This window comes from Chinchilla lanigera, unplaced genomic scaffold (assembly GCF_000276665.1).
Source record: "Chinchilla lanigera isolate Chin_1 unplaced genomic scaffold, ChiLan1.0 scaffold00009, whole genome shotgun sequence".
Lineage (NCBI taxonomy): Eukaryota > Metazoa > Chordata > Mammalia > Rodentia > Chinchillidae > Chinchilla > Chinchilla lanigera.
In genome coordinates this window covers 8,585,075-8,608,003 of record NW_004955410.1, presented here as the reverse complement: position 1 = coordinate 8,608,003, position 22,929 = coordinate 8,585,075, and the positions used below count along the sequence as shown (strand labels likewise).

At 38.7% G+C, this 22,929-nt stretch overlaps 1 protein-coding gene across 2 annotated transcripts in view; it reads left to right on the top strand.

Moving 5' to 3' along the window:
• Reln (reelin) overlaps positions 1-22,929 on the top strand; it is a 439,528-nt gene that overhangs the window by 255,963 nt on the left and 160,636 nt on the right. For both annotated transcript variants that reach the window (XM_005377236.2, XM_005377235.2), the window contains exon 11: positions 7,898-8,043. In XM_005377236.2, coding sequence (XP_005377293.1) covers positions 7,898-8,043 — 146 coding nt within the window. The remainder of the gene's footprint in view (positions 1-7,897; positions 8,044-22,929) is intronic.

The window sequence follows — 22,929 nt, the reverse complement described above, 5'->3', positions numbered from 1 at the left end:
ATTTGACATCCCAGTGGACATGAGCCGAGTCTCCAGTCCTGAATAAAAATTGAAACTTACATTCTCAGCTCCTGCCATCACCTGTCTGATATAATTGTCACAAAGTGCTGAATCGCCCATAGAGGGAAAAGGTCATTATGTCCAAATTGTGTGTGTGTCGGGGGGAGACTTTGTTAATTTGTTTGAAAAGTTTAAAGTCACAGCTCAAATTGAGACTGAGAAAAATAAAACTAAAATAAATGGTGAAAAGGAAGCCTCTACTAGCAGCATTTTTAACCTACTTTTTGGCCGTATGACCTGGCAGAGCAATGTCAGCCTACTAGAATGCCCAATGTGTCGTCCACAAAATACTCCATTGAGCACACCAGAGAAAGGTTTCAGTAATCCACTTGATGATTTTGTTTTCTTCCACTATAAAGATAAATAGAAGGAAATTATATGCTTTTCAGAAATGTGCTTTTTAGACTGCTGTACTGGCTTTCTAATGAGGATAAACCTGAGCTCAGTAAGACTTGTGGCTAATCCATGTTCCCATGTCTTTTTCCATTAAGAATCGGGATGTTAACTACGATTTTCTGGCCAGATTCCAGCATGGTTAATTGCATGCTGTCTACCCAAATTCCCTTTGCTTGGATATTCTTCACTACAGATTGTATTGCTCTTATTGTCATATTTCCCCCCAGAGGTGGGTACATGATATTGTAGAATGAGCCAGAATATAATTTGTTAAGCTAATAAGAGTACTTTGGGGATGAAGGGTTAAATGTAATAGTGTGTTTTTCACAATTTCCCCCCAATGAGGCCTATTTGTACAGTAATTAATGTGGAATAGCTTTAGTGAAACATGGAAATGAGCCAGATCACCATGACCAGAGTCTCAATAATACAGAAGGAGCTAATTTTGACAAATTCTACAGAAAATAACCATGCAAACAAATCCCCACATCCTCGGTGCTTGAATGTACTTTTGTTTTTGTTTTGTTGTGTTGTATTTTTGTCTGAAGCTGACACATTTAATCACTGAGTTAACACAGTCGTGAAATTTATGTTATGCCACATGAACACTTAAGATACAGTGACATTTCCACCATCTTTGCACCTAGCACGGCACCCAGCACAATAACTAGCAGAGGGACATTCATTAAAGTAAGGTTTCTTAAATGAATAATTGAAAAGGGGGAGAAAATGAACATTAGCATTTACAGATGCTGATTTGATTCACTAATCTTTGGGCTAGGCATGTTCTCTGCAGTCTCTCTTCTACGCCTCACAATTATCCCCATTTCACAAATGAAAAAACAGAGGCTTGCAGATATGAAATGGCTTTGAGTTTTGAAGCTAAGTCTGCTTTACTGTAAAATCTGGCCCTTTTGTTCTGGATTGTATCACAGCCTGGGATCCCACATGTGTGCGACATTGTTGGCCTTAATTTGAGGGGGCAAGTCTTAAAACCTCAGACTCTGAAAGTCAAGCTGATCCCCAAAGGCAAGGTTAACAACTGCCCTATGGAATTTTACGATATTTTTTCCCTCATTACTGCAATTCAAATCTATCACTATTGCCATTTTAGAGTTGTCATAACTATGGCCAAGTAATTATACACTTGTCGCAAAATATATCATAAATTGAGTCCTTGTAGATCTTAGTACAAAGGGGTTCAAATGTGAATGCTTATTAGATCTAGAAAATAATGAGAAAGAAAACACTCTCGAAGCTCCCTAAAATTCAGTCACCATGGTTCAATCTATTATGTCGATCAGAGAAGACACACTTCAGCCCGCCTGCACCTGGGCTGTATTCAGAGCCAAGTTTTCAGTTTTTGAACTGGCACAAAGTTACCTATAAAGTGAATGCATGGAAAATAATAAAAATTCATTTTCCCCATAAGAGAAATCATTTTTTCTTATTTTTATTTTAATATTAAGTAAACTTCTAAACTTCTTACAAAACCACTGAGCCAGGGTGTAGGAAATGTACATTTCTGGATGATGACAGCTGTAACACAGCAAAAGGCAGGAGAAACACAAAGCCTTGTAGGCTACAAGTCAGCCAGCTTTCGGCCCCACCGGGGTGTGTGCGTCTCACATTCATCCAGAAGTTCCTATTTCAATGTATTTTATTTCCAGCTGGACAGTGGCTAATTTATGGCTTTGCCAACAATGCCATTTTAATTAATTTTATTCATCTTATTTCTCTTTCCTCTGTTCCTCATATCTCATCTGTTTGCATTGCCTGGATTAATTAAAAAACCTCTCCTCTCTAAGGGGCAATCTGAAGTGGCAAAAATAATCACTTAAAATATTACAGTCATTAAAAAATTGGCTGTGGTGGAAGCCATGCATTTTCAATTTTCCTACAAATGATGTTTTAGCTTCCTTTTAAAGTGCACTTTGTATCTGAATTGTCTGCCACCAGCCAGCTTGGCTATCAAAAATGGTCTTCCAGCTGGGTGGGCTGAGTGACAACTCCTTAATGGAGGAAATGGATGGCTCTCTGCTCCTGTGGAGGGGAAGGCACACCAGGCAGATTTCATTCCATCTGCCAGCAGCTCTCTGCAAGCTGGCATTGCCCAAATACCCAGTGTACATATTCCAACAAAAAGGATATCGTCAAAAAATAGATTATAAGGCTGTAGACGCCTGAAAGAATCGTCAAGGTCATTAGACCCCAGGGAAATAATATTAAGAGATGCCTCTGTGTTTCTCTTTGATGAAAACCTAATTAAACAATGGTGTTGGTGATAGTAAGTTTCTTTTACAAGTCCAGAGGTGAAGTCGTTAAAATTTTCAGCTGAGCATAGGGAACAACCTTAGGAAAATGCTAACCTGAATTATGGCCAAGGACTCGTTATACAGAGGAATTTGCACTGATGTTTCCTGTTGATGCTTTTCTGAATGGCAAATTTTTGTCATTTCATTACACTGTGTTCTGCTTGTCAGGTACAGGAAACCCGTTTAAGAGCGGAGTAGAAAAATATGGATGATCGACAAAGAGAAACACAGAAAGACTATCTCAAGCGATTTTTAAAAATTGGGTTCTTGCTAGTACTTACTTCAAAGTTTAAAGTATATGTCATCAATCAATGCTGAAACAATAAGTAAAAACAATAACTGTTGGAATAATTAACATACCTTAAGAGGGCTAAAAATAGAAAAAATCAGTCATCTGCAGAATGTATACCTTTATTTTATCGAGAATAATTGCTCTCTTACCTGATACATATTCAATCTAACTCAATCAAAAGTTATGACGCAGAAAGTTACATGTGATATATAATGATTTGTTCAGGAAAACCTGATAAATTTTCATGGTGTTCAAAATAAAGTAGTGCTGAATTCCAAAATATTCTTGTTTTATCAGTTGAAGAGCTCATGGATTTCACAGATTTAGACATTTAATTGTTGAAATTGTCTAGATTTTAATTGTCATTGCATATAAATGACAGGAGTTTGAATAGATGCTGAACAAAAACAGCTGGGTATTAAAATTGAAAGCAATTTCCTGAAATCCTTTTCATACTTTCAATGCATGATTCACTTGGATTTTTAGTGTAGTAGATTGATATTATATAATGCAATTTCATCTGTAAGGAAAGTGGCTTCAGTCATCTTGTATTATAGAAGTTTCCAGTGTTTGGAGAATATTTGGTAATCTGCCAAAAGTTGGAGGACTCTTAAAGTTCTAATTGATGGTTTTATGTGTCCTGATAATGCTTGAATGTTTGCGTATTCTTATCATGTCGTGTAGTGGAACATATTCTTGTGCATTTTACTAAAGGTTTTAATTTGATATGAAGAATTTAAATGATTGTTCTGATGAGAAACAAAAATATTTTTTAAAACTCCATTTGCCTATCACCAACTGTTAAGAGTATGGAATATGGTAGCATATTTTAAGCATATATTCAGAAAAAATAATTATTTTTATAGCACTTAGAAATTTCAAAGAATACTTCCTTGTATTTTTCTAATAACCTGTTTAGAGAATAGCATTGATTCTATTCTGAGAAACTGAGACACTGAGGCGTAAGGGTGTCAAATGACTGTGCAAACCTCCTTTAACCATCAAGCACAGAAAATACGTTTGAACACACCTTCTGATTCCAGTCCCCAGTTCCTTGAGAATGGATAGTAACCGAGTTCTCATTCTTTGTCATCTCAGTTGCTGCCTTCCTCAGTACTTTCCTTGATTCCTGTCCTGCTGAATTAATTGATTTCGATTCTAGGAGAAAGTTCAAGCCACCCTTCACCAAGCAGTCCCTGGGTTCCCAGGTACAGGCAGAGAGATGCAGAAAGAAACATGTGAAAGCTAAAAGGATCTCAACCCAAATACATGCAGCTATCAATTCATAATTTGGAGAATACCTAGGAAATCAACCCAACTCCAAGACAAACTGAGCCCCTGAGATACAAGAATGTTAACATGGAACTCTAATCTGCTTTGAAATGAACTTAGGGATCCACAGATAGAGAACCCAATGCTGCCCCTCTGGTCTGTCTGGAACTCCTTATCCAGAGCCCAGACATAACCAGCTGTTAGACAGAGAGGGGGTTTCACAGGCCCATTGCTGTCAAGAGTACCCTACCTGTTCATTTAATTTTCAGGGGAAATTAAACACTGGGTTCTGGTCAGAATAGAGGCAGAAATCATCCTGATCTCCTCTGCATGGAGCAGAGCACAGCAAGCTGGATATATTCTGTGCATCTCCAGAGTCTGCTGCCTAGAAAATGACAGCCTGGTCTTGATTAGAGGGCAAGATGGAGCCGCTGCCTGCTGAGCTGTGGCTGGTGGCTTAGGGTGTGTCACAGGCTTCTTTTGATTCGTGTCACCTCACTAAAAGACTTCAAAGAAGAGATCAGTCCTAGAGCAATACTTCTCCCCACTCCACGTGGACAGGGTGTTGGACTCCTTTGAGAGGGAGAACACAGCTAAACTTGACAGACAGGATTAGGAGTCTTCAGGGCAAAGACCCAAACTCAGTTATAAAAAACTGCTGTTTGTTCAGATTTAGCTTTAGTATTGAGTGCTGCTCATTTGCTGTAAGTTGGTTAAAAATAGCTCTGTAGTCACTTTAAAGCCATACCCAAACCGATACCATTCTGTCTTCATAGAAACTTGTCAAAGGCAAGTGTTTAGATCCTACTAATATGAAAATTGGTTCAGATTTATTTGAAGGGAGGTTTTTTCCAGGTTTTCTTCTTCATACTTGCTGTGGTCAATATTACTTGTATTTTGTAAGCTGACACTACTGTAGTTACAGTGGCAAAATGAATATTTGATAACTAATTTTTAGTAGTTACACAATTGCAAATGGCCTGTTCAGCTACCCAATGTGAAGAGCAAATTAACTAAAAAAAGGGTCCTTTAAAATATATTTTTGCTTTTCAATTATACCAATTCATTTTGTGAAACTAATTTAACTATGTGCTATGCAGTTTTTTAAGGATTTTACTTTTTCATAAATTTTCTACCTCAACTAAGTTTAAAATGTGCAGTAAGTACATTAATAATATAAAACTCAGGAGGTTGGCAAAAAATTTTATATTAACAGTTTTCAGATATTAACAAACAATTCTATATTAAATGAAGCCAAAATTGAAATAATTAAATTGATATTTGCTCAGAAATGGCCAAAGTTTCATGTTAAGTGAGTCATTCTTTTTCCCATACAAATATATTACAAAAATTATAAATTGTTTCCTTCATAGGAATAGATTTTTCATGTATGCCATTTCCTTGAATATTGACTTTTGTATTGATCTCTACATTTTTCTATTAATTCTGGCCACAGCTGATCAGGATTCCAGACTGGGGAGATAATAGTGAAGAGAATTATTTAGAACTCAGTGGGGTTTTTTTATTAGGAAAGTACACTTTGCATTCTAACTAACAGTGATTGTCTTTATAATATGTGTAGTAAAGGAGGATCTCTAGATTTCTCATTACTTGACAATTTCTATTTACTGCTAAATAAACTAAATCCTAGCTTCTGAGCAATATATCTGGGTGAGGAATCATGCCTAATGAGCACAGTTTAGCATCCACAAATACTCATTGCATCTGAAGAAGATTCTCAAAGGTAGGTTCAGGCCATACCCTACAATATTATCTAAACTGATGATGGGCCCAGAGGGTGTGCGTTTGTCTTCCTGCTATGAAATGACTCCTTTAAGATCACACACTCCTACTCTCTTGAACTTCTGGAAATTATATTGACTCTTCCAGTCTAGTAGCAAGTCTCATTCCAACCCAGTTGATCCTACCAGCTGTGGCCAGTTTAATGGTCATACAACATCTCTTTGTATCCATCTCACCACTGTTTTAGCACACCACGACCATAAGAATAGCATGGAGATTCCCAAGACTACCACAGAAGGTCCTTTACATTCAGCTCCAGTCTAGTTCCCAAGTCACACCTATTTATCACCTTTGTAATTCATTCATATTTGTCCTCCAACTTGGACTTCTGTTTATCCTTTCTAAAGCCGATTGAAGACCGGATCATGGGCTGGGGATTTAGTTTAGCGGCACAACGCCTGCCTGGCAAGCACGAGGTCATAAGTTCGATTCCTGGTACAGGAAAAAAAAAACAAAAGAAAAGACTGGCTCATGCATGAAGCCTGTTTGTCTGCACTGCCCTAAATGTGATGGTTCCTACCTTCTCTCGCTCACTGGCCACATGGCAATATGCTGTCTAGCACAGGGCCTCTCTTTGATAGAATTCAACTAGACTGGGATGTTTGAAACCCAAGATTATGTATTAGTACATCATAAACACCTCCCCAATGCCTTATTTAATCCCTTTTACATAGTGATTTCTCCATCAAAGAATTTCTCCATCAAAGAAAAGGCATAGACATGCCATTCATTCAGTTATTAAACTATTCAACAAATAGTTCTGAGTGCCCACTGTAGGCCAGTACTGCACTAAGACCCAGAATACAGTAAGGAGCAAAATGGACACGATGCCTGCCCTTCAGAACTCTCAGCTGCTGGCCTCATATATGCTGATCCAATTGTTTCTCTTATTTCTATTTCACTTTCAGAGTATAAAAAGCTGAAAACATTTGGGCTTACATATATTAGCGTTTCCCTATATGTGACCAAACTTATGCTTACTGTAAGCTTATAATTTTGAGAAGTACATATTCAGTTTTTCAACTCCAGAGTTTGATTTTGCTTTTGACTATTCACTTCAAGCTAGTATTTATATATATATATGTTTTTTAAAAAGGAATCACAAGAAATTCTTTTTTTTATTACTTTCTGCAAGTGTTATTTTGGGCAGCTGGCTAAGCCTGTGACTTCTCAGCCCTTCACTGGGACCATCAATGCACTGCTCAGGTCTGATCAGAAACTTACTGCAAAGCTGTCTGAGTATATCTGATCATGTCTGGGATTACCTTGACCTTTTCTGTATTCCATGTTTTGATTATCTGGCTATTCTACTCATACTCCATTTACAGACAAATTGTGAAAGATCTGAATGGCAAGTCAGAAATATATGGAATATTGAAAAGGTCAGTGTGATTTAGCCCATAACCACAGAATTTAAAACATACAGCACGTCATTATCAGACTTCATTTCCACAACAAGAGCTGTAGTAAAGATGGGAAATTATTCCAATTAAAATATTCTTGTTTCACACAGAAGGCTGAGATGGCAAAGCTCAAATGCCCTCTTGACTCATTTTTTTGTGGTAACTTAATAAGTTAGACTGAAATTGTATTTGAATTACACAAGACCAAAAAAAGAGGTAACAAGCCCTTTTGAGTTGAGAGTCCATCATAGAGGGAATAATGTAATGACTTTCCTAAAAACTCATATTATACATGAGTAAGACAGATAGAGATGGACCAATTCAACAGCCACCCCATGCTCTCTTTCTATCTACAGCATAGCTGTCAGTCAGATGGGAACTCCATTTATTTCCATGGAAATGAAGGCAGCGAGTTCAATTTTGCCACCACCCGGGATGTAGATCTTTCTACAGAGGATATTCAAGAGCAGTGGTCAGAAGAATTTGAAGGCCAGCCGACAGGGTAAGTAATTGTTATCTCCCATGCTGTGTATAGCACTTACGTTTATTCCCCTTGGCATATTTTAAATGCATATTGTTAAAATAGCAAAAGCGTACTTATATCCACACTGATGATTCTTACCACAGACAAGACAAAAGGGATACACTTACCCCAAAGATTCTTTATTAGGTAATCAAATATTTTATGCATATCAAAAACCTGTGGTTACAAATATCCTTCATTTCACTTGAATCATTTATATCTTATTTTAATTTGTTCAGCTTTTGCTGGGCATATGGAATTTTTTTCAATGTTTATAGAATACAAAAATCTTTCTACTACTATTACACTGAGATTTTCAGGTGTCTTCCTGGGGTCTGAGATTTATAGATGCTGCTACTTGATTTTCATTGGAATGTGTCTTTGATTCATAAAAATTGTTTAAGGGATCAAATTTATCTTTGAGAGATTTACAAAGGAGAGATTTGGGACTGAGGTGAAGTCGAGGAGTCCTGAAGCAATGAGGATGGCCCCGTGGCTACAGTTTCCTTGCTGTTTTTGCTTTGTGCCTGCTTCAGAGTTCTGGGTCCCTAAAATATCTCCTACCGATGAAATAGCAAGTTCAAATGGAAAAAAAATTAATAGATTCAGAAAATCAAAGTCATAAGTTAGTATGAGTTGGAAGGAAATTCTAGAAATTTCCTGGTTCCCACTTGGCTTTTCTTTTTGTTATTAATACATATAATCAGAATACCAGGTGCTCGTTTGCTGTCCTATATTTCTAATACTGTGATGAGTATGAATGAAATTAACATAAAGTATAGTTTCATAATACCTATGGAAGGGCAATAATTTAACCATCACCTGTGAGGAACTCTTCTGGAACACAGCATTTGAAGGGAAGTCATGTCACTCTGATCTCAGAGCAGATTGAACTCCCAAGTACCTGAATGGCAAGAAAGTGATACTGCTTTGGTGGGCTCTGCCCTTCCTGCACTTTGCCCGTGACCCTCATCCAGACCCTCCAAGGGGAAGTCTGACCAGCAGCCAGAGCCACCACGGCTGCTATGTTGGAGTCTCCCTACGGAACACACGCTTCCATTGCGGCAGACGCAGGCAGCACTGTCCCTCCTGCCTTGGGGGACTCTCTCTGGTCCAGCCTTTGGGACAGGTCAGGGTTAGCCCCATGGGATGCCGACACCCTATTAGGGCCCATCATTGTCCTCTGGGCCCAAAACCAGTGCTCAGCCCTTTGGTCCGCACCATTCTTCTCCAAGGTGCCTGTCACCCTGAAGCGCCATGTTCAGTGCAGTTGCCCAGCAACCTCTGCTCCTTTTTGGCCTCCGGGGGACCCCAGGGCCAGGCTGCTTCCTTGGGGGACTTTGGGGTGCACAAAGCCTCACTGCCCTCTCGTCACAGAGCAGAGCTGGGACAGTGCACTGGGACTTCTGTGTCTGTCTTCCGGAAACAGCGGGTATCAGCAGCAGGTCGGTTCTGTCCTTCCGGCCCTGACACCGAAGAGCAGCTCCTTCCCTGTCCTGGCTGTGCGGTCTGCCTGCCCAGGAGGGGAGGCCCAGCGTTCCAGCACAAGACATCAGTAGCCCAGACACCTTCCTCTCCCCGAGCTCATACTGCCCTTATGTCAGGGAAAGTCAGCCTCTCCATGGGCCCCCTCAGGGGGTCCCCAAGTTACCATCTTCCATCTCACAGAACAGGCATGAAAACACCATTTAATCCCAGGAGTACCATTCGGACACGCACGTACATCCCAGGATACCTGTGCATTTATTCTCTCTCCTTCCCTCTTTCTCTTTCTCTCTCTCTCCTTGTGCCAAGGGTCAAACTTCAGGCCTCTCAATCATAAGCACTTCTTTTTTTCAGTACTAGGGTTTGAACCCAGGACCTCAGCTCTAAGCTACCTTCCTAGTCCTTTTTAACTTTTGTGCTTTTGAGACAGGGTCTCACTAAGTTGCCCACGCTGAGGTTGAGCTTTGGATCACCATGCCTGGCTTTCTGAACATGTACCACTGAGCTACACCGCCATCACTCTACTCTTGTTCTTTTGGGGAGAGATAAAATTTATTTTGCCTGTAGCCTATAGATGTCTATTCCCTCTCCCAGAATGTGCGCCCCTTTTTAGTTTATCGCATCAAAATCTACCCACTGAAGAACAAAAGAATTGCTCTCATAGAAAGACACATAGACCATCCAGCTCTCTGTTAATAGCATTTATGGAAACTTGATACAAAAGCATAGGAAACATCTTTATGAATTAAGATTAGAATGATATTCACTTGATATTAAGAGAAGCCAAACATATTTTAGAAAATTAATGCAGTAGTCGAGAGACAAAGCTGGCAGGAATATGTATGTATTCCTGTTACAGACGAGACATTCATCTTCACGTGGCACTAATGATGTGGGAGAATTTTTGGCTATGGCCAAATCCATCATCCCCCAAAACAAATAGCTAAGGAGCTGCAAGTATTTCTGCCTGAACAGAGAATGGGGACAGCAGAGGAGAGTCCTCCCACCCGGCGATCATGCGGCTCCCTCTGCTCCTCGGCCCACTCTCAGAAATGAAGGTTTCCAGTCTGTCACATGCAGAAGCCACGTGCAGAAACTACTGCTCTAGAGCTGTGGCACTGCCAGAGCCCCGCTCCTAATAACATGGGATAGTGTGCTTGACAGAGGCAGCTGTGCTGCTCTCATTGCGGTCCAGGTGATTCTGCTAAGTTCTAAAATCAGCTTCATTGATTGCAGCAACTCTTTTTTGTTTTTTTCCGGAACTGGAAATCGAACTCATGACCTTCCGCTTGCCAGGCAGGCGCTGTGCCGCTGAGCTAAATTCCCAGGCCCTGCAGCAACTGTTTATCTGTGGCTTTTGCTCCTAGGATTTGAGGCCACACTACCAGCATCCAGCACCCGCAGCAATACGGTGGATTAGGCTTCCCTCCTCCCATTCTCCAATATTTCTGGCCCAACTGAGGAGTGTTTTCTTGTTTTATAGCATCATATAAACTCATTTTCTGTCATTTCCACGGATTTGGGCTAGGGAAGAGTGGAGCTTGCTGTCTAGATTTAATCTTTTAATTGGCATTCCACTTGTGGAGTTTCTCTGTAGCGTGAATATTCTGGTGAAAGTAAAAAAAGTTTCCTTTGAAAAAAGTAGTCAAAATATGGGAGGGAAAGCAAGTGTAAAAATTTCATATTACTGCAATGCGTTGTCCCACAAAGCCCCTCCCCCTAAAGGCAGGAGGGACTGTGACTGCTCGTGTTGTCTCTTCGAGAGGCCCAGTCGCAGGGCTGCCATTTATGTTACAGAAGCACAAAAGGGCAACAGAGTATAAGAGGGGCACAGAATTGTCTGGGTGCTGAGTGACGATGCAAATGGGGGTTTAAACCTTGGCGTTGGGGAGCAGAAGTGACTTCTCCACTCAGAACCAAATGTTGCTTCACTGGTAGAAGACAATGGTGATGTCATGATTTTAAATCATAGTTTCAGGGGGAAAATCCTTTCATAAAATCAAATCAGTGTGGACCCTTTTTCCCTAGGTTAAGAGGTGACACAGAAAAGCAGATTAGCACTTTGGTGATGAAATGCTGGTGTGTCCTGCTTCTCTGCCGTTTAGTGTATATTTGTCTTATTCTTCCCTTCAACCACTGCCATCCACCAAAAAAACCTACTATGAAAAGCTCACCTGCTAAGATAGACAGCAAACATAGCTAGGAAGGCCCCTGTGTGTTCAAGAGTAACCAGTTGAATTGAATTCTGGAGCTACGAGGTCAGTTTTTAAAAATGTTTTTAATTATTAATTATTATTTAATTATTATTTAATTTTAATTATTAAATTATTAATATAGTTTAATACCTTTTACCTGCATTTTCCTTCCATGAGAATGATGAGAGATATGGTGATACATGTCTGTAATCCCAGCACTGCAGGAGGCTAAGGCAGGAGGATCACACATCCAAGCCTAGTCTGGACAATGTAGCAGTTGAGTGAATCCCTACCTCAAAATAATTTTTTTTTAAAGGGCTGAGGATGCATCCCAGGGAAGAGACCATGGTTCCATCCTCAGTATGAAAAGAAAAATTATAAGTGAAAAGTGTGCTATCCAAATAATGGTTTCAGAATACTTAATATGAACAGCAAGCAAGAAAGGAAAGCCACTGTCATTATAGCAGCAGCAGCAGCAGCAGCAGCAGCAGCAGTAGTAGCAGTATTTTGGAAACCACTTTCCCAGTTATCTATATCTCCCACCTTTGAATGAACTGTTTGATCTCAGCTCATAAAGGTAACCTGTCCTTTCACAGCACCGTGCTCTCCCAAATCCCACACTGGTAGTTTTATTACTTTTTGAGTAGGAGTTTGAAGGGTTTGTTTCCTTTTCTTTTTCCTAAAGAAGACACATGTGTTACCTCAGCAAGGGAGAAACTTTAATACATGCATTGATAATTTATGGGAGTTTTTCTGAACTTTGACTTAACCTTCCTAACACATCATTCAATTAGCAGCTGCCATATCTCACCTCGCTGAGACTGCCTTTAGGTGGAGGAGTTTTGTGGGACAGCGCATTGCAGTAGTATGAAATTTTTACACTTGCCTTCCCTCTCACATTTTTGCTACTTTTTTCGAAAGAAACTTTTGTTTTTACTTTCACCAGAATATTCATGCTACAGAGAAACTCCACAAGTGGAATGCCAATTAAAAGATTAAATCTAGACAGCAAGCTCCAGTCTTCCCTAGCTGCCCAAATCCGTGGAAATGACAGAAAATGAGTTTAGAGTGATGCTATAAAACAAGAAAACACTCCTCAGCTGGGCCAGAAATATCAGAGAATAGAAGGAGGGAAGCATAATCTAGACTATATGCTGAAAGAGACCTATACAGAGCGCCCCAGTATTGCTGCGGGCCCTGGATGCTGGACACAGGAATCGGGGTGGCCTGGGGTGACTGCTGTAGGGACTGCTCAGCAGGCGACCCGCTCACCGCAGCCAACACAGGGGGTGACGGGCTCTCAGGGTAGAGATCAGAGATTAGAGTGCTGTCCCTGCTCTCCTCAGTGAAGACAAGTCTGCCCACAATCAGTGGGGATTTTTACATCAAAACTCAGAATCACAGATACAAATTTAAGCAAATGATCTCAGATCACCACCTTTGAGAAAAATCAACTTCATTTGAAAGAAAACATCCAACCAGAGAACTAAGAGTTGAGTAAATGGAATCAAAGAAAAATGTAAACTGTGTAAATTTACATTAACTGATATCCTCAGAGGGCTAAGAGAGCATACTGTATTTGTGAAATTAGAAGAGAATTCATAAGGCAAAATAAAAAGCAATTAGACAAAAGAGCCTGCCTGGCAAGCTCAAGGTCGTGAGTTCGGTTCCTGGTGCCAGAGAAAAACCAAAGTAAATAAATAAATAAATAAAAAGCAATTAGAGATGCAAACAATGACAATATATGATAATTGAAACAAATATATTGGATTCCTTATATCACTAAATATCACCGGATATAGGAGAAGCAGCTGTTAAGTGGGGGAGAAGAGTAGTCTCTCTAACATTAAAAGTAGGAATTTCAGAAGGTAGAAGGACTGTATAAAATGAGACATTCAAATAAAAATTTTTAAAGTTCCCAAGATTAAGAAAGAGAAGAAGAGTAAAGAAAAGACCTAGGTCCTGTGAGTAAAAAAAAAAAAAAAAATGTTTAGCATGGTGAATGGAACAATACCTTCTCGTAAACCACTTTAGATCCATAATAAAAGAGCAAACGCTAGAAACTTCTAAGCAAGACTTACTGTACATTTCTTGCTAGCATTATACCTGTCTTTTAAGAAAGCAGTTACCTTAAAGTCCTGAGAGAAAATTATTTGGGATGTAAAATTCCTTCTCTTACCAAGTATCATCAAATGTTAAGAAAAATTAAAAACCCTTTCAAACACACAAATGTTAGAAAGTTTGCTACTCTGAACCCTTTCTGAAATAATTTCTGGAAGATGTGTTCCTGGAAATTAATTAGTCCAAGAGGAATGCGGGAGATTCATGGGAGAGTCATGAGCAAGTAAAAAGTAAAATTTGCAGTTTAGTTCAAATAAATATTGATTATATAAAATGTTTGATGAGAATTTAAAATTTAAACTCCAGAGACCTCAGTGTGAGACTATAGAGGGTAGATGAGAAGAAACGCACGGATTAAAATGCTGCCAGAGTTTTTAACTTGATAAGAGTGAAGCTAAAGATCTTGCCTAACTCTTTACATTAACAAAAAACTATGAGTATATATGTGTAGTTTGAAAAACTAGATAAGCCAGATATAGGCTGTATAACTGAACAGAGAACGAAGAAGACAGGTTAGGAAAGTCAGAAAAGTAAACAGTAAAACTCAGGGTAAGTAGGAAACAAAACAACTTGTCAGCAGCTAATTCAAGCATATAAGTAATGCAAGAATTTTGAGCAAGTTGCATTCATTTCTTGAAAGAGATTCTCACAATAATTTTTTCAATCAGCTGTGTATTTGTCCTTTATGAGACATTCCAACTTAAATAATGCAGAAGTTGAATATGAAAGAGAAGCCAATATCAGGCACCGGGAACAAAAGAAGGAATGAGGCATTGTAAAATTATATAGAGTAAAAATCAAGTTTAAGCATAAAAGGCAAAAAAGTGATATTCTGTACCTCATGCAGAGCATTCTGCACAAAACATCACACCTAATAAGCAATCAAAAAAGTTGAAAATTCACTGTGTTTTTCCAACCATAACTATTATCGCTAACGTTATGTGCTCCAAATGGCTCTCAAAGGAAAATTATACTCATATTAGTTAATAAGATACAAAGGAAGCACAAAGTTAAGTAGGCCCGTGAAACCTAAATCATTCCTCTAAATACAAGCAAAATATGTCATCAAGAAAAGGCCATTAGTTAAAATGAAAACCAAGTGTTTAAAAACCATACAAGGTACTCAAATAAATCACCGTAAACTTGTTACAAGCTATGAAAAGACATGTACTATCTCTTGTTCTAGTTTCCTTTTGACCCGTTTGGATATTGCCTTCTTTTTATAAGAAAATGGCTTTTCAGTTTATAAAATAAAAATAGTAATTTTTTAAGTAATAAAAGTAAATGAACAAGTAAATATAAATAAGCTTTATATGCTAAAATCCTCCTGGAACTCCCACATAAAAATTCTAACAACGCAAAACCCACAGTGCAAACAGTTTTCTTTCGGTTAAGTATGTCCCTGATTAATGACCGTTTTAGCACTAATGTTTTGCCTACTGTACTGCAGTGTCCTGAAAGATTGATATTCTGTTAATTCTAACATAGAAAAAAAATCACTACAATTTAGAAATTCGCTTGAATTACCACTTTGACATATTTTAAAACAAAAATAGCACTGTGTTCTAGAGAAAGAAAAAAAGAAAAGTAACATTTATTGAGACTGTAATGTTCTAAGCTAATACATTGTTTTTTCTAAACAATATCCAATCTAGGTTGTATTATTGTCTTACTAGTTAGAAAGCTGTGTTTTCTAACCATTCTGAAGCCAATATTCATTGTGTTATTCCAACTACAGTGTAAATAAGCATGACGCATGTAATAAAATCCTAAAGCAAAACTGAATTTGAGTGAGATACAATGGAAGGAGAGAATGTTTGTAATGCAGTGCATGCTGGGAAGCCTTCAGATAGAGCCCATCCTTTGCCTCCATCTAAGCTGTCATGGTGGAGGAAAAACCTATAAATGCAGTGAAAGTGGGAAGGCCATCAATGAGATGCACACCTTGCTGGACTTCAGAGGACTCTTACTGGCAATAAACCTCATGAATATAAATGAATGTGGAAGAGACTTTACCTGTGTCCCTTCCCTTATTAAATATCAGAGAATATATCTCAAATAGAGCCCTTATGCATGTAATGAACTTTTTCACCTCACAGAATTGATATGAGATTTTTTAAAACTTATGAATTTGGTAAGTACAGTATAGCATTTTATAGGAAGGCTTTATTCTGTATCTTAGTTCATACCTGAAGTTCTCATTTCAGATTGTTTAATTTAACCTGGAGATTATAACAAAATGAACTTTCATACATAATATGAAATGTTCCATTACCTTAGTGATTTTTATGACAATATTAGAGGAAAAAAATCTGATTAAAATATTAGATCTCTATTTCCTATGTTTATGTTCTTAATATTTTCACCAACTTATTATGAGATCATTTAAATTTTCATTCTGAATTATAATACACGTAACCTCAATGCCTTCTCTTTATCTTTTCTGGATTTTTTTCCCCCTTGTGGAAATTATTTGCTTATTGCAAAGATCTGTAAAGTAAAAGTCACAAGTGCCCTCATGCTGATTGCCACTCCTCACTGTGAAAACATAGGCATATATTCATTCAGAAATGTTTCTGTTATCATGCACAAGAAAACCCCGCTAGAACCACTTTTTGTATATTATACTTCAGTCTGAACTTTTCAAAACCCAATAACATATTATGAATGTCTCTTCTTTTCAGTAAATACAAATCCTCAGTATTTCAAAAAAGAGAATATACCAGTGTATCTAACAGAAACCCTCATGATAGACAAAAACTATTATAATAATAAACATTTGTGTGTTTGTTAAAGTATTTCTGAAAGATAAACTGCCAAAAGATAAGAGGGGGGGCTGGGGATTTAGCTCAGCAGCACAGCACCTGCCTGGCAGGCGTGAGGTCGTGAGTTCGATTCCCAGTACTGGGGAAAAAAAACCCAATAAATAAATAAATAAATAAAATAACAAAAGATAAGAGGAAAATAAGAGGTTCAGATATGCATGTGCACATTACGGTTCTGATGTGAAATGTCCCTTAATGGCCACGTGCTAAAGGCTTGGTCACTACCTATTGTGCTATCAGGAGGTGGGGGAGCTATAGGGGGTGGGTCCTGGGGAATGTACTGAGGTCACCAGGCATGTGCCCTGGAAGCAGATATTGGGACCCTGGCCCCGCCTCTTCCTCTCTCTTTTTTCTATGATGCCATTATGACTAGGATCCAGGGTACAGGCCTGGATATGAGCCCTACCTCCCATCTGGACTTGTTTGCCCATCTTCCATCAAAAGCACAAGAAAAATCCCCAGAAAATGAGAAAATATATTTATTCACAATTTGACCAAACTGGGAGGGCAGCTAGTCCACCCTCCTCTAACACACAGCACTTTAGTAAGGGCTGGCAGGCAGCACGAAGGCCAGGAAATATGCGTATGCAAATTCAGCCCGCCTCTGGCTCAGAAAATTGTTGAAAGTTTGAGATTGGGAGTTGGCGTTCTCATTGTGGGAAGGCTGGGTGAAGAGCTGAACTTTAAAGTCCTAACTTTTCAGCTCTATTGCACCTTCAGAGTTTCACAGGAAATGAGTCCATTTGCTCTACCATGAGCTTCCCATTGTTCCATTCTGCCTCACCACAGGCCCAAAACCATGGGTGCAACAGGCCAGGAACTAAAAGTATATAAGGTAAAATAAATTTTTCCTCCTTTAAATTATTTATCTCAAGCATTTTGTTACAGACTCTGAAAGGTACCATGGTGTTTTATACATGTGTATAGAACAGTTTTGATGGTCATTGCCAAATGACCCTCTGTGTATAGTTTCAGTTTTGATGGTCATTGTCAAATGGCCCTTCAAAGACTATATCAGTCTTAAAAACATTAAAATTATGAGCTTCTTAAAGCACAATTACTCCACAGCACAAAGCGTTCCAGAATAACTGGTAGGACCAACAGCTTTCCACCCAAGAAACTTTTTCAGATTATTTTTTCTTATTAAAGTACTGCTTTTTTGACACAAAAATAGTCATATTTTAAAGATACAAATTAAATATGATTGTGACCTTGCTGAATCTAAAGAACAAGTTTTCCTTAAGGCATTTTATTGATTAAAAAACTTCTTTCCTTCTGTGCTCCAATACCATTTCACTCTATTTGTAATAAATAATAGACACCAAAGTATTTATAATAAATAAGATGGGGCTTTTTATTTTATAAGTAGTCATAAAAGAATAAATATATTTTTATGTTGCAGAGCATTCACCCCCTTAGGCAGACATTCCTTCAAATGCAAACTGCATTTCCTTGGAGAAAGCATTATTTAAACTACACAGAGGCCATGGTCTTTTTCAGAAAAATTGTGTTACCATCCAAGATATTGCTGAAACTACAGAGCTCCACAAATAATCACTGCTGGTCTTAAAGACTTAGTTATTGTAATTTCATAATTTCATATCATGTAATTATTATGTTAAGACAGGAGTTTGTTGTTCTGTTTTGTGTTTTTGTTTTGTTTTGTTTTTCGTGGTATTAGGGATTGAACCCAGGGCTTTCACAATGAACTTCACCCTTTCTTCAAAATTTTTGTTTTGATACAGGGTCTCCCTGTATCACTAAGTGAGCCAGTCTGGACTCAAACTTGAAATCCTCCTCCCTCAGCCTCCCAGAATGTGGAAATTGTACGCATGCATCACTACACCTGGCTAGGGACTATATAATTTTTTATTTGAAAAGTGATCACAACTTTGTGACCATTCAAGTCAGTACTTGAGGTCCAGGAAGCTGACTGTCACTGAAGGAGCTGACAATACTCTTCCCAAAGCTGTATTTAAGGGTTCACTTAAGGATATTGTGCCTACAAACATGCTTGAGCCAGGGTGTATACGAATTCATGAAAGAATGAGCTTGTGCTATAGCAAGTTCCTACTGAATTTTTTTTTTTTTTTTTTTTTTTTGGTTTTGGTTTTTCTCCGGTACCGGGAACCGAACTCACGACCTTACACTTGCCAGGCAGGCGCTTTTGCCGCTGAGCTAAATCCCCAGCCCCCCTACTGAATTTTTAATAAATGCAGGGTAATTTATCCAAAGGAATGAGCCTTTTACAAAAGATATTATTTGAAAAATTTAGAAAAGCAAATTTCTCTCTGCTTCTTTCTCTTTAAACTTTCCATTCTTCTTGATGATAAATATTTGGGTTTCTAAAGAAATCAACTTCAATATTTTGTATCTTCTAGCAGTCTTCATAGAAGAAATAAAGGGTAATTGAAAATAAAATTGAGATGTTGGACTTCAAAATAAAGATTGAAAATATATATCAGTCCAAATACCTTCTCACGTGGCTCTATCTGTGGTAGAGATGGTAAAAATAACTCATTTAGATTAGACTAGAAACGTTATTTACGACAAATCAGAGAAAGGAGCTACTAATCTCATTTCTCACTTGAATGGAATATTCTGCTAGTCTATGGCAATTCCCTCTTTTTCAATCTAATCTTTCATTTTAAAAATACTGTCAGACATCTACGGAGAGAAACCCTCATCTGCATCATTTATCACCTTAACTTGCTTTGTGGATCAGCCGGCTGAGTGGTTTAATTGGGATAAATGGAGCAAGTAAAAGACCACTGAACCAGTGAGAAGTTCTCATGTATGCATCAGGAGAGGCTCCTGGGTAGTTTACATGTGAGCCAGTATTGTCAAGGGCTGTTTTTAAAAGTTCTCCTTTGTGTTCTTCAAATGATTGCTACAACCTATTGAAATACACAAAATCAATTCCTAAGACTTTAGTCCCAAATCTGTTATAACTGAGGTGGTTTAGCATATCATCATGGTGTAGTGCGCTCTCCAGAACTGTACTGTTAAGATAACAGCAAACTGGGAAACAAGACATCTCAATCTTTGAACTGCACAGGTAGTTGGCCTCAGGCAAGCAATTCACTTACCTTTGTGTGTCCTAGTTCCCTCCCTGGGCAGACAAGTCAGTTGTATGAATAACAAAGACCCAATTAGCTATAACTGGAAATAAATACAAAGGAGAAAGAACATTTTAAAATATTACATTCAAATTTGAAATATTAAGCTTATATCATAAAATAAACCATAACAATTATAAAATTATACATGTAATACTATATGCTGTGTTTTTAAATAAGTCACATACCTCCATCAATATCTGTTGCCAAGCATGTTGCATACTATTCACTTGGCATTCCTAAATACTGTATCCCCGCAATCTTGCTTTGAAAATAGAATTAAATAGTCAACTGTAGTTGATGAGCTTCAAGATAGGCACCCAAACTCAACTTTGATTCTTGCAAGAACTCTGGCACACAGAAAATCACTGCACTGACTGATTTCTTAGTTTCATAAGGTAGACATAGCTGGTACCACTGTAAATGCAAAGGAGTAAAAAAATTACTCGCTAATGCAATAAGTGCCTTAGGGCATCAGGTCTCATTTCTCTCTGACACCAGTAGAGAAATGCTAAGGGAAAGCCCTCATATGTATGCAAACATTAACATAAGACCCTTTAGTAAAGTTATGCTAGTAACAACAAAAGAAAAATGGAAATGACCTAATCGCCTATGGAAAGTTTGTGCCTATTAGAAAAAGACAACAGTCTCTGACTTCTGTTTAGCCAAAAATGAATCACATTTCAGTGAAACTCTTCACCATTTGAGTAGTTTCAAAATCCTCTTCACTGTATGTGCTCTGACCCCTCAACAGTCTTTGGCCTGCTACTCCTAACAAAATCCCAGACTTGGGCAGCAACATATGGGTAAGGCTTGGGGAGTGGGGGCGGGCAGGGAGACAGAGGAGTCAAATCAGTCTGTAGGGCGAGAAGTCATATGTGTAAGGAGGAGAGGAATTTGTGGTCAGAAAGGTGAAGACATTAACTAATAGGACCCCTCACTGAAGCCTGTGATTCATCAAAAGAGATCTAAACCTGAAGATGTCTCTGATTCTTTTGGATATTTAGAGTACATGCTAAGGGCCAAGGTGGATGGAGAAGCCATAGCCTAGGTGGTCATGCCAGGGACTGAGTCTAGATGGGCAGACAGTTTAGTAGAGGTCCCTGGGGCAGAAGAATCTGAACCCTCAGAGCTATGACTTTAAGGAGGAAGATGCCATGAAATCAAAGATAGGCAGCCTCAGCGGCACCAGGCCCTCAGGCTGGATTCAGGGGGACACTGACTGCAAGATCTGACCACAAATCCCAGCGTGGCAGAGAGTTCACACCTATATCCGGGGGCAACGGGGACTGCTTTCTTCCTCCGTACCAAGAGTGTGAATTGTCTTGCAGGATAGGGCAAGGAGGAGGCCAGTGAAAGCAGAGGGGTGTGAAGCTGGGGTCCAGGTTGGGCATCGGGTTAGGTTACATGCACTGTCTGGATCTGGAACCCCGTAATGTCTCCATCATTCAACAAGAGTTACTGAAATTCTACTGGACGTTGGGAACTGAGCTATATTTAAAAACATAAAATAAGACATCTGTCTTAGTTGACTCAGCAGGGATAAAGAACAGCATATAAAGGAATAGTAGCAATGCACAGTGAGCAGTGGCCTCACAAAGGAACAATCAAAGTGTGAGATGGGGGGTTGGGGATTTAGCTCAGCGGCAAAAGCGCCTGCCTGGCAAGCGCAAGGTCGTGAGTTCGGTTCCCAGTACCGGAGAATAACCAAAAAAAAAAAAAAAAAGTGTGAGATGGGGTTGTGGGCTGGGGGGTGGGTGGGGACAGCCAGGAAAGGCTGTACAGAAGCATATGTGCTATTGACAGGGCACCATGGCAAACAGCTCCGAGTTTGTTCAGCAGACAGTAAGTAAATGTGCAGAGGCCTGACCGAAAATATTTTAGTAACTTTAAATTCATATTATACAGCCCAAAATTTTGACACAAGACAGGGCAAGACATGAAGCAGCCAGAGAGCTAAGACCAGAAATGTGTTCCTTGTCTGGGCCAAGAAGGAAGGACCTTCTCTTCTGCATTAAAGAGTCTGGAGTTTGCCCAGATGGCAATGAAGAACTCCAGAAAGAGCCTAAGCAGAGGAGAGATTTGATCATATTTGCATTTTAGAAATATCACCCTGAGTGTTTACTGAATGGAGTCTGAACTGCTCTTTGCACACTCTCTTGGGTTGGTTCCAGTTTCCTTTGCATATATATTTCCTGCTATTCCACCAACACACACCTTCCAGCAAGATCTGTTGGCATCCTGTCTGCACTGTTAGTAGTTCGGGGGTCGGACCCAGGTCTCAGCTCTGTTCACAGGACTTAAGGGAGAGCACAGGCTGTGGAGACAGACCCCCATCCTTTCTTAATTGACCTTAACATCTCTGTACATCAGTTTCTTCATCTAAAATCAGGGTAGAAGTAATAACTATCTCATATGATTCCTGTGAGAATTAAATGAGTTTAATCTCTAAAATGCCTCGAAAAAGATCTGTCGCATGAGTTAGCACTAAACAGAAAAACAGAAGTTAGCTATTTTAGTTCCCTTCTGCACATCCAAAGATCTATTTGACAAGACTCAATTTAAATTCCATCTCCTTTTGAAAACTTCCTACACTTTTGTGAGCTCTGATGACTTTTTATTCTATATTAATATGTGAAGCACTGTACACAAATTTATATTTATATTATGATACTGTTTTCTATGATTCACTGTTTCCACAGTTCAAATTTGATTTCCCAGTTTCACTGTAAGAATAAAGACTGTCTCATTCTGGACCATAGCTCTAGTCATATAGTAGACAAGCTGTACATAGTATTGATTAAACTTGTCATTCTACAGAAGAACCACAAAAGTGAATGAAATGTGTTTTTTTTTTATTTTAAAGAGAGTAGTACATGAGAATAAACAAATGAAAAGATAGAGCAGTAGCAGCATACCAGTATCCTGAACGTAAACAAATCAAAACAAGAACATTCAAAGTGATACAGGGTCTCAAGACAAATTAATACAAATCAGCAGTGGTTGTTACATTGCATATCCCTATCCTCAGCTACATTGCTCAGATTATCAGATGTAAGAATGAAAGATTGCTCAGACCATTAAAGAGAATAAGAAAATAATTCTTCAATAAAACATTAG